Raw genomic sequence first — 13,243 nt, 5'->3', positions numbered from 1 at the left:
GCCGTGTTTTAATCACATCCATCAATCAACGCCCCCACAAACCCCTCCCCTTTCTGGCGCATGCGCACAGCCAGGGAGCTGTCCAAAGACTGTCGGTGCTGGAGTGTTTGGGCAGAACACACACACACACACACACACACACACACACACACACACACACACGATACAGGTCGCAATGGAGGAAGAGTTAAAATGTCCAGTGTGCGGTTCTCTGTTCAAGGAGCCCATTTTGCTGCCTTGCTCCCACAACGTTTGTCTGGCGTGCGCACGGAGCATCAGCGTGCACACCCCGGATGGCGAGCCCCCGGTGCAGCAGAGCCGAGCCTCGGCCAGCTCGGACTACGACTACCTGCTGGACGTGGACAAGATGAGCCTGTACAGCGAGACGGACAGCGGCTACGGCTCCTACACGCCGTGTCAGCTCAAGTCGCCCAACGGTGTCCGGGTGTTCCCCTCCTCCTCCTCCGCCGCGCAGCGCCTCTGCTCGCTCACCTGCCCGCTGTGCCACCGCAGCGTCTCGTTGGACGAGCGCGGACTCCGCGGCTTGCCTCGGAACCGGCTCCTGGAAGCGATCGTGGCGCGGTATCAGCAGCACCGAGCCGCCTCCGCAGCCGCCTCTTCCTCCGGGGCGCCCAAGTGTCAGCTGTGTGACCGCAACCCGGTGGACGCCGCAGTCATGTGCGAGCAATGCGACGTCTTTTACTGCAACGCCTGCCAGCAGCGGTGCCATCCGTCCCGCGGTCCGCTCGCCAAGCACCGCCTCGTAGCGCCGTCTGGATCCCAGCAACAGCCGGGTCAGGCGGCCACCGGTCAGCCGCCGGCCACCCCTCGCAAGCCGGCGACGTGCGTGGAGCACGAGGCGGAAAACTTCGTCATGTTCTGCTGCAGCTGCAGAGCTCCGGTGTGCACCAAGTGCATGGAGGAGGGAAGGCACGCTAAACACGACGTCAAGCCGCTGGCCCTCATGTGGAAGCAACACAAAGTAAGCCATGACACACTGCACACTTTCACATGTATCCTGTTTCACAGTCCATCCACAACTACAACCGCCACAATGTCTCCCATTTAAGGGGTGCTACAATGCAAAAACAACTTTTCTTACCTGTTGGTATCTGTTTTTGTGTATTTAGGACCCACATAAGTTCCGAAATTTTGAAATCACACCATGGACCATGGGTCACCAAACTACGGCCCTCGGGCCGGACCTGGCCCACCAGCTTTCAAAATAAGGCCCGCGGGAAGTCCCAAGTTAAAAAAAACAACATTTTAAAAATATTTTTAGTTACTATTTTTAAAAATCTGTCCTTTCTAATCAATTTTCTACCGTTTGTTATTATCGGTGTCTCCCAGCCGCTACGGAAAATCGTATTGTCTAAAAATGCATTTTCCCACGTCGCAGTGTGTGTATATATATATATATATATATATATATATATATATATATATATATATATATATATATATATATATATATATATATATATATATATATATATATATATATATCATACTTGCCAACCCTCCCGTTTTTAGCGGGAGACTCCCGGTATTCAGCGCCTCTCCCGATAACCTCCCGGCAGAAATTTTCTCCCGACAAACAGCCGGAGCTGGAGGCCACGCCCCCTCCGGCTCAATGCGGACCTGAGTGGGGACAGCCTGTTCTCACGTCCGCTTTCCCACAATATAAACAGCTTGCCTGCCCAATGACGTCATAACTGTAGAATGATCGAGGGCGAGTTCTTGGTTTCTTATGTGGGTTTATTGTTAGGCAGTTTCATTAACGTCCTCCCAGCGCGGTAACAACACACAACAACAGCAGTCACGTTTAGTCTACCGTAAAGCAGTTCTTCTGCCGTAAACAGCAATGTTGTGACACTCTTAAACAGGACAATACTGCCATCTACTGGATAGCCTCCAGAACACTGAAATTCAAGTATTTCTTTTATTTATATGTATAATAAAATAAATATATATATATATATATAGCTAGAATTCACTGAAAGTCAAGTATTTCATATATATATATATATATATATATATATATATATATATATATATATATATGGTGAATTCTAGCTTAAATATATTCCCCTCTTAACTACGCCCCCAACCACGCCCCCGCCCCACCCCCGCCCACGCCCCCACCCCCACCCCCCACCTCCCGGTATTGAGGTCTCAAGGTTGGCAAGTATGATATATATATATATATATATATATATATATATATATATATATATATATATATATATATATATATATATATATATATATATATATATATACAAACCCCGTTTCCATATGAGTTGGGAAATTGTGTTAGATGTAAATAGAAACGGAATACAATGATTTGCAAAACATTTTCAACCCATATTCAATTGAATATGCTACAAAGACAACATATTTGATGTTCAAACTGATAAACATTTTTTTTTTGGCAAATAATCATTAAGTTTAGAATTTGATGCCAGCAACACGTGACAAAGAAGTTGGGAAAGGTGGCAATAAATACTGATAAAGTTGAGGAATGCTCATCAAACACTTATTTGGAACATCCCACAGGTGAACAGGCAAATTGGGAACAGGTGGGTGCCATGATTGGGTATAAAGGTAGATTCCATGAAATGCTCAGTCATTCACAAACAAGGATGGGGCGAGGGTCACCACTTTGTCAAGAAATGCGTGAGCAATTTGTTGAACAGTTTAAGAAAAACCTTTCTCAACCAGCTATTGCAAGGAATTTAGGGATTTCACCATCTACGGTCCGAAATATCATCAAAGGGTTCAGATAAATAAATAAATGATAAATGGGTTATACTTGTATAGCGCTTTTCTACCTTCAAGGTACTCAAAGCGCTTTGACAGTATTTCCACATTCACCCATTCACACACACATTCACACACTGATGGAGGGAGCTGCCATGCAAGGCGCTACCAGCACCCATCAGGAGCAAGGGTGAAGTGTCTTGCCCAAGGACACAACGGACGTGACTAGGATGGTAGAAGGTGGGGATTGAACCCCAGTAACCAGCAACCCTCCGATTGCTGGCACGGCCACTCTACCAACTTCACCACGCCGCCCCTCAGAGAACCTGGAGAAATCACTGCACGTAAGCAGCTAAGCCTGTGACCTTCGATCCCTCAGGCTGTACTGCATCAACAAGCGACATCAGTGTGTAAAAGATATCACCACATGGGCTCAAGAACACTTCAGACACTCACTGTCAGTAACTACAGTTGGTCGCTACATCTGTAAGTGCAAGTTAAAACTCTCCTATGCAAGGCGAAAACCGTTTATCAACAACACCCAGAAACGCAGTCGGCTTCGTTGGGCCTGAGCTCATCTAAGATGGACTGATACAAAGTGGAAATGTGTTCTGTGGTCTGACGAGTCCACATTTCAAATTGTTTTTGGAAACTGTGGACGTCGTGTCCTCCGGACCAAAGAGGAAATGAACCATCCGGATTGTTATAGGCGCAAAGTTGAAAAGCCAGCATCTGTGATGGTATGGGGGTGTATTAGTGCCCAAGACATGGGTAACTTACACATCTGTGAAGGCGCCATTAATGCTGAAAGGTACATACAGGTTTTGGAGCAACATATGTTGCCATCCAAGCAACGTTACCATGGACGCCCCTGTGTGTTGCGTTCCGTGTTGCTTAAATGCAACACGGAACGACACAGGAGGTCCTTCATACCGACAGCCATCAGACGCATATGCATATGTTCCTTGACTGCACTTAAATGTAGAGTATATGTAGAATATATTTATATTATTTATATATTATATATATAACATATTATATATATATTATATTATTTATTATTATTACTGTCTATTGTGAGCAAACTGTGGTGCTGAATTTCCCCCAGGGATCAATAAAGTACTTTCTATTCTATTCTATTCTATTATTTCAGCAAGACAATGCCAAGCCACGTGTTACATGAACGTGGCTTCATAGTAAAAGAGTGCGGGTACTAGACTGGCCTGTCTGTAGTCCGGACCTGTCTCCCATTGAAAATGTGTGGCGCATTATGAAGCCTAAAATACCACAACGGAGACCCCCGGACTGTTGGACAACTTAAGCTGTACATCAAGCAAGAATGGGAAAGAATTCCACCTGAGAAGCTTAAAAAATGTGTCTCCTCAGTTCCCAAATGTTTACTGAGTGTTATTAAAAGGAAAGACCATGTGTAACACAGTGGTGAACATGCCCTTTCCCAACTACTTTGGCACGTGTTGCAGCCATGAAATTCTAAGTTAATAATTATTCGTAAAAAAAAAAGAAAAGTTTATGAGTTTGAACATCAAATATCTTGTCTTTGTAGTGAATTCAATTGAATATGGGTTGAAAAGGATTTGCAAATCATTGTATTCCGTTTATATTTACATCTAACACAATTTACCAACTCATATGGAAACAGGGTTTGTATGTATATATATATATATATATATATATATATATATATATATATATATATATATATATATATATATATATATATATATATATATATATATATATATATATATATATATATATATATATATATATATATATATATATATATATATATATATGTTAGGTCAGGAAAAAACACAAGAGGCTATATCATCCCTACAAGCCTGCGGAACAGGCTTGTAGGGATGATATAGCCTCTTGGGTTTTTTCCTCACCTAACATATACAGTATTCCTCACCTAACATATATTCCGCTCTACCCCGGTATTGAGCACTGTACGTTTGTATAACGGATAAACCACAGAAGCCTCGACTATATATATATATACATACAGTGTATATATATATATATATATATATATATATATATATATATATATATATATATATATATATATATATATATATACAGCCCGGCCCCCGGCCAAATTATTTTAACCCAATGCGGCCACCGAGTCAAAAAGTTTGGGGACCCCTGTCATAGAGCCATGGCGGAGATATTTATAAAACAATCTTGGCTTCCTTCATACTTCCCACAAACGAGCTGTTTGGAATTTGAGACTCAAGTGACGTATTTTTGCTTCAGTTACATCAGCGGATATCTCCATACATGGTAGAGGTTTACCCAAAGAGCTTTGTGCGAGTCTGCCATTTTTATTCATTTGTAGTCCAAAGTTGTTTGCAAATACATCAAAGATGCTATTTTAATCCATTTCTAATGGATAAAGCTTTGGCCTGGACAAGAGGTCATCAGGTGGTCCCCAACGTTCACCGAGTGTTTCGACCCTTAACCACAACACTCTCCGGTTGGTGGGTCAGCAGTGATTGGCCAGATCACTGCCCCTCTCATCCAGGCTTCCAGCTATTGTCCTCTCTTTTATGCCAGAGCCAACAGGAGGCTCTCTCTGCCGCTTCTCCCAGCCTACGAACGGCTGTTTTCCTCGAGTGACCTCTCAATCCGACCCTTGTCATCAGATTCCACACAGATTGAGCAGGGAATCCTCGACATCCAACTTCCACTGTCATCAGCCATGCCATCCACCCCTTGTCCCGGCAGTCCTGGACAAGTTGTCTGTACTTTGTTTTCTTCCTCTCTGCCGCTTCCTCACATCCCTCCTCCCATGGGACAGTAAGTTCCACCAGGATGATTTTCTTTCCCTCTGGGGACCACATAACAGAGGTGGGACCAAGTCATTGCTTTGCAAGTCACAAGTAAGTCTCAAGTCTTTGCCCCCAAGTCTCGAGTCAAGTCCCGAGTCAAGACAGGCAAGTCCCGAGTCAAGTCCAAAGTCAAGACTAGAAAGTCTCAAGTCAAGTCCCAAGTCCTGCATTTTGAGTTTCGAGTCCTTTCAAGTCCTTTTAACCACAGACTAATATTTTTACACAGATTGTGTATGCTTTTAAAACGCTGTATTTATTTATTAAAACAAGTGCATTTGAAATTGCAGGAAAAAAAATAGTGCTGACATTGCAATTCATAATAGCACTATTAACCAGTCATTTTAATAGTTTAAACGATTTTAAACATTTAACTCATTCCTTTACAGAATAAACACATTTGCAAAAACAAACATTAACATACTATTGGTTGTATTTTATGAAAATAACATTACCACAAAGTTGAGAAGGAGCAAAGATCTTCAATATTTGTATGTGAGAATCACAAAGAAATCTTCTGGGGGAGGATGACGCCCCTACAGGGGTTTGGTTTACAAACTTTCAGCCCCACCTAAAACAAAATTCACCAGCCGCCACTGATTATGATGCATTCTGATTTTAGGCAAAGTATATGACAATACTTTCTTAACAGTATAATTGTAACCAGGAATAAGTCTTCAAGTAACAATATTCAAATACTAACATTGTTGGGTAAGACAGCATTTGGTTTTATTCTGAATCCAGTGAAACAGATTGGTGGTTTTAGCTGATATAAAGACTTTCAGGTGTTTATATATGTTTAAGTATTTGGCAGACGCTTTTATCCAAAGCGACATACATAAAAAATAGATATAAAACAATCACTGTAAACATTATCATTTAAGGTAAGAATGTAAAACAAAATATCAATACAAAGTGTCAAGACAGAATAAACTCTCTGCTGCTGCAGCAACAGAGTTACAGTCTATAGGTCCCTAAAATATATAGATATCTAATGTATTCATACATTGTTTATGTAGGATATACGCATGTATATATAATCTAATCATATTGTTTCTTCAACTTAAAAATAGCTGACCGTTTTTTTCCCCCTTCTCTGGGATTATATTCCCAGTTTTGATCTCGGACGTCTGGTCACTTATAGCGTATAAGAATATTATATTACTGTTAAGCAAACTATGAATAATAAAAACGCCAAAACATGTGTCCGTTATCATAGCTACACGTATGACAAAAAAAACGCGTGAAAATCAGTGGTATTCAGTGAGGTAAGATGAATTAAATTTGCTGACAGTTCATTGCTCCTGCCAAATGAATTGCACTGAGTGGAGCGGATCACCACTCCAAGATGGCGGCTCCGCGTCTCGTCTGCGCCAGTAGGCAGTAGCGCCCAATGCTGCGTACCCTTATAAGATGTCTATGGTTATAACGTTAGCAGTGAGTTTACAGCCTCACTGATTTAACTACATAGCAAATAAAAGTCATGTTACTTAGCCAATAAACGTTATTTTACATTCAAAACTTACCCTTCTTTGTGCAACTTCAAATGTCGAACGAAGTTGGAAGTTGTTGCGTCTCCGTCTGTAATATTCGAACTGCGTGATTTGCATACGGCAATTCGTTTTTTGTTGACCAAGTCGTAGTTTTTATACCCGAACGAAACCAACTTTGGCATAATTGTTTCTCACTGCCACATTGTTTGACAACTCATGTTCGGTGGTTGTCCTGCAATTGGATTGGATGAGAGCTGTGGGATGAAAACAACGTAGATTTAATTTGATTGGCTGTTGTACTGACAGCACACACGCTGACAAGCAGCACACACGCTTATAGACACAGACGTATAAAATGAAAGATACGGAGTGCTCCCAAATAACTTTTTAAGGTTTGGGTTTTGGGGAAAGTAGCAAGTCATGTCAAGTCAAAAGCCTCAAGTCCAAGTGAAGTCACAAGTCATTGATGTTAAAGTCTAAGTCGAGTTGCAAGTCTCTTTACATTTTGTCAAGTCGAGTCTAAAGTCATCAAATTCATGACTCGAGTCTGACTCGAGTCCAAGTCATGTGACTCGAGTCCACACCTCTGCCACATAACTATGTCTGGTCTTAGCGTGGTGGACAGTACCGCCTCTGGGAAGAGGAGCTTCCTCCCCAGGTCGACCTCCATCTCCCAACCCTGGGCCAACTGCAGGAAGTTTTGCTTGGCTTGGCCTTGGATAACTGGTCTATGACCCTCTTTCACGAAGGTGATGGAGCTCAGCAGTGGCTTAGTTTTGGCCGGGTGTTTCTTTCTCCTCTCTTGCTCTAAGATGTCTGCGAGCATTGCCAACACCCTGTCATGTAGTCAATAAAATCATTTCCCCCCCTATCTGGGCAATTTTTTTGACTTGGTGGGCCAAATTTAGAGAAAAAAATGTGTCTCGGGGCCGTATATCTATTTTTAGGAACACTAATACTAAACCTCAAAATAATGTCTGATTGAATGCTAAAATTGTTATGACATACCGCCTTAAAAAATCGAATGGAATTTTATTTAATTTTTTTACTGAATGAGACACCCTTGAATGCACATGAAAATAAAGAATATGGGATTTACAATATTAACTATGAACGATAAAACACTGAATATTGACAACATAGAAATGTCACACCCCCTCTCGATCGACATATTTTACAATCAAAAGAAACGCAACAAAAATGCAACAAACACAGCGAAATATGAACGCGAAGGGTAAAAAAAAACCCTCCTACAATCTGATATATCACTAAGCTTTAGAACTTTGTTGTAAAAATCTCCTTCCGCGTCTGTCACTGACACCCGCATTTCAGGCTAGCCGCTCTGGAAACACTCTGTGGAAACGCTCCCCACCCACACTGCTTGGTGCCTCGTCTGAGCTGCTGTGACTTAGATTACCAGAGTAACTAGTATATCATGCAAAAGCGCAGATTCCAACCATTGAAATACTTTGTATAATTCAAGACTTACGGTAATTTGAAAACATCACTGCACATCATAATGGCAGCTACAGTTTCCATCTTAAAGATCTAAACAAATTATTTGGGAATGTCCAGCGGGCCAGATTGAAAAGCTGAACGGGCCTCAACTTGCCAAGGTCTGCCCTATCCTCTTGTTGTGGTCTAGACTGGCTCGTACCTGCACATGCATGCCAAAATCCTCCCCTGTTGCCATTTTTAATACAAAATAGTGTATAGTTCTAACGTATATTTGTCAGTAGACTTCATAGAAGTGATAAAATTAACAGCATGGCTGACGGGAAGACAACAGAGTCAAAGGGGGCTTGGCCTGAAGGAGGGCTTCGGCACACAAGTTAAGGCATGGATGTCAAACATGTGGCCCGCGGGCCGGATCAGGCCCACAAATGGGTTCTCTCAGAATAAAAATGAGTTTCTTTTTTAAATGAAAGAAAACGCTGTTCTCAATGTGTCCATTGGATGTCGCAATAGCAATTCTGTTAGGTACACAGTAAAGCGGGGCTGCGACTCCTACCCCTCGACCCAACGTAAAACCGTCTTCAAACACATCGTGTTTTGGCACCGTCATTTGCACATAATGTCTCTGTCAAAAAGAAGCAAAGTGTGTGCAAAAGTGATCATCCTCCTATTTATTCACCGAAGTGAATGGTAAACCACATATATTTTTGAGTGAGTTTTCTCTAATGAACATGAAAAAAAACTAAGCTACGATCAAAGCTCACGTACAAGCACTTGAATAACATCCTAAAATTGTCTGCCACACAATATGTGACACCTGATGTTGATGCACCTGTAAAAGCTAAAAGATGCCAGGTTTCAGGAGTAAAATAAACAATTGATAACCCCACTTAAAATGTGACACGTATGAAGTCACACGTGCTGCAGTGTTTATGGAAGTAAACATGGCTTCAATTCTCGTAAGTCAAAGTACTGGCACATTTGTGGCAATTTTAAGGATTGTGTACAATCAAATGATTGCGTGTAGAACACTAAGAAGGAAGAGGGCAAGCATTTTTGCTCTCGCAGTTTGCAAGATATTTTGCGTCGATGTCTGCTCCGAAGAGCATGTAGCGAGCAGTCGGAAACAGGACTGGTGGAACAATAGGCCCTTTTCTACCAAAAGTTCAGGAACTTTAGGTGCCTGGAACCTCTAGTTCCTGGACCTATAGGTTCCTGTAGAAGTGTGTGGTTTGTGTTTCCACCACATTTGACAGTTCAGGGTATTTATATGAATCAGCTGATGACGTATGGAGGAGTGGTACAGTATATTTCTACTCTGATACCATGTAAATAAACAGACAATATTAGGTCACGGTTCTTTTACTAAAAAGTAAGTAAATGAAATCCAAAGCAATAATATACAAAATGATATGATTTATAAAATAAAGTGTACAGAATTGTTGATAAAGTCAGGATTTTGTCAGCAATGTCCAACAGTCAGAAAATTGTCCTCTCTGTAAATGATGAATTCATGAGGGTCAGGTGATTCCTTTTGGTACATTTCAGCTGTTAATAAAAATATATAAATAATAAATGTCAGTGTTTATCTCACGTCGACAACACAAACACATTGGCTTTAGCATTAGCTTGTTAGCATCAGCATTCCGTTCACTCAGGTTGAGGCTAATAACTACATAAATGGAGTGTCACTGACTACTTTTACAACACGTAACAAAGTAAATAGTAAATATTTGATGTTATTTACCTTTGTTCCACTCGTGTGCTGTCTTCTATCTCAGTGTTTTTGAACTACTGTGCCGTGGGAGATTATGTAATTTCACCTATTTGGGTTAGAAATATTTTTTGCAAACCAGTAATTATAGTCTGCAAATTATGTGTTGTTGTTGAGTGTCGGTGCTGCCGTGTAATACTCTTCCATATCAGTAGGTGGCAGCCGCTAGCTAATTGCTTTGTAGATGTCGGGAACAGCATGAGTCAGCGTGCAGGTAAAAAGGTGTCTAATGCTTGAACCAAAAATAAACAAAAAGTGAGTGCCCCTAAGAAAAGGCATGGAAGCTTAGGGATGACTATGCAGAACGAAACTGAAACTGAACAGGCTACAAAATAAACAAAAACAGAATGCTGGACGACAGCAAAGACTTACTGTGGAGCAAAGACGGCGTCCACAATGTACATCCAGACATGACATGACAATCAACAATGTCCCCACAAAGAAGGATAAAAACAACTGAAATATTCTTGATTGCTAAACCAAAGTAGATGCGAGAAATATCGCTCAAAGGAAGACATTAAACTGCTATAGGAAAATACCAAAAAAGGGAAAAAGCCACCAAAATAGGAGCGCAACACAAGAACTAAAACACTACACAAAGGAAAACAGCAAAAACCTCAAAATAAGCTTGATGTGACAAAATAAGCTTGATGTGACAAAACAGCATGATGTGACTACCTACTTTGAGACAAGCGCTATAGTGATGCATGGTTAGTTATGGTTTAAAGTCATATCCAACAATTGTGACAACGACTTTTTACTGTCAACTGAATTTAGTTTTTTGACGATTTCTGCTGGTGGTGTGCCTCCGCATTTTTTCAACGCAAAAAATGTGCCTCGGCTCAAAAAAGGTTGAAAAACACTGTTCTATCTTACGGTCCAGATGCTGCAAGATGCACTACATATTACAATATGGCCGACACACTCAGCATTTCTTCTTCTCTGGTGGGCATGGCTCTTAATAGTGCTTTCCATTTGGATTTCGAAATTTCCGCAACTTCCTCGTAGGAAGTTTAACTGGAACACTTGTAATGGTTCATTAGACTTTTTTCAAAATTTTCATATTTTTCCAATAATTATTTTTATTTTTTTATTTTTATAATTTTTTATTTTTTGTCATTAAAAAATTCAATCATGCGTGCTTACGGACTGTAGTGTATCCCTGCAGACTGTATTGATCGATATTGATATATAATGTAGGAACCAGAAATATTAATAACAGAATGAATCAACCCTTTTGTGCGAATGAGTGTGAATGAGTGTAAATGGGGGAGGGAGGTTTTTTCGGTTAGTGCACTAATTGTAAGTGTATCTTGTGTTTTTTATGTTGATTTGATTAAACAAAAAAACAAAAAAACAAAAATATTTTAAAATTTCTTGTGCAGCCCGGTACTAATCGATCCACGGACCGGTCGTTGGGGACCACTGTTGTAGGTTACAAAGCATACTATAATTAGTTACTAGTATGAACATATCAGCTTTTTCTCATCACATTACACATTTTTGCTTTTTTTTCTTGAATTTTTACCGTTTTTTTGGTTTGATTTTATATTTGATTCTGTACTGGAGGCCAACAAAACTCGAGCTGCGGGTCACAAATAGCCTCCAAGCTCACATTATGGACACCCCTGAAGTCAGGGGTCCCGTCTCCATTTCCAAATCGGTATTGGCCTGGAAAACATAGAAGACCCCCGTCCTAGAACCCCACTGCTAAAACGACCCCCCGTCCCCGTCCCCGTCCCCGTCCCCGTCCTCCACCCCCTACCCACGACCGCATCCTCACCTCCACTGGCTTAAAAGCAGCTTCTTGATTAAAGGGTGATTACGGTGATTTATGGTTAAACTGGATGTTCAATAATAATGCTTTTATTGAGTTACAATGTCAGAGTGGGGGTTACTGTATTATGCTTATAGTATATATTTGTACCATGAATTGATTAACGTGGACCCCGACTTAAACAAGTTGAAAAACGTATTCGGGTGTTACCATTTAGTGGTCAATTGTACGGAATATGTACTGTACTGTGCAATCTACTAATAAAAGTTTCAATCAAACAATCAATTACTCAAATAATGTTCACCCTCAGCAGTATGCAAACATTGCAAAGGTTTGAGTTTGTAATTTTGTTGTCCAGTGAAGAGCCAAATAGGTCACTGGGGCAAATCTGCATGTTTGGAAGCCTGGAGTCATCCATTCATCATGTTACCTTCTTTTAGCTCTTAGCGTCCATTCCCCAATCATGTCTTTGTGTCTCTTCATCCTCCCCCTCCTTCCCTTCCTCCATCTTTATGCCCTCATGGCAGACGTTCCCATAAATGAACCGTGAAAATCCCATCAGGGGACGAGGAGGTGAGTGGGCGTTGATAAGTAAATGGGCAACGTATGAATAAAACATGCACAGTGCTTTAGTTAATACGGCGTTCATTATTGTACCCAACTCTGCGCTTGGTTGTCAAAAAGGGGGAACTAATCAGTTATTTTGGTACACTGTAGTACAATACAAACATTCAGTAATTCACAAAAAATAGAGAGTTTTCCAAACATGGACCTAAGCCCTGCTAAATTAATTTGTAGCAGTGCCTTCTGTACTTGCACTCCAAACCACGAGGGTCAGCACATCACAAGAAAGACTGTTACACTTGTACTGTCTGACTAGTTGGAGCAGGAACTTTCTTAGCATGTGAGCTAATGTTTCTAACCAGGAACAAAAAGTATTGCAGAAGTCCACGAAAACTTATTGTACAAAATAATGTTGTACAAATTATTTGTACAACATTGTATCTATAGTGAAGTATGTAACATTTTCTGCAAGGAATGAAAGAAAAGATGAGCAAAACTGCCTAAAATCTATATCGCAACATATATATTGCAGATTCTTTCAATAACAATACATATTATTATA

At 40.8% G+C, this 13,243-nt stretch overlaps 1 protein-coding gene across 2 annotated transcripts in view; it reads left to right on the top strand.

Moving 5' to 3' along the window:
* The first annotated feature begins 124 nt into the window (after positions 1 to 124).
* The window catches only part of LOC133648629 (tripartite motif-containing protein 67), an 81,003-nt gene continuing 67,884 nt past the window's right edge, over positions 125 to 13,243 (top strand). For both annotated transcript variants that reach the window (XM_062044908.1, XM_062044907.1), the window contains exon 1: positions 125 to 982. In XM_062044908.1, the coding sequence (XP_061900892.1) occupies positions 176 to 982 (807 nt within the window). In that variant the 5' untranslated portion in view covers positions 125 to 175. The remainder of the gene's footprint in view (positions 983 to 13,243) is intronic.

This window comes from Entelurus aequoreus, linkage group LG04 (assembly GCF_033978785.1).
Source record: "Entelurus aequoreus isolate RoL-2023_Sb linkage group LG04, RoL_Eaeq_v1.1, whole genome shotgun sequence".
NCBI classification, from domain to species: domain Eukaryota; kingdom Metazoa; phylum Chordata; class Actinopteri; order Syngnathiformes; family Syngnathidae; genus Entelurus; species Entelurus aequoreus.
This window is presented reverse-complemented; position numbering and strand designations above follow the sequence as displayed.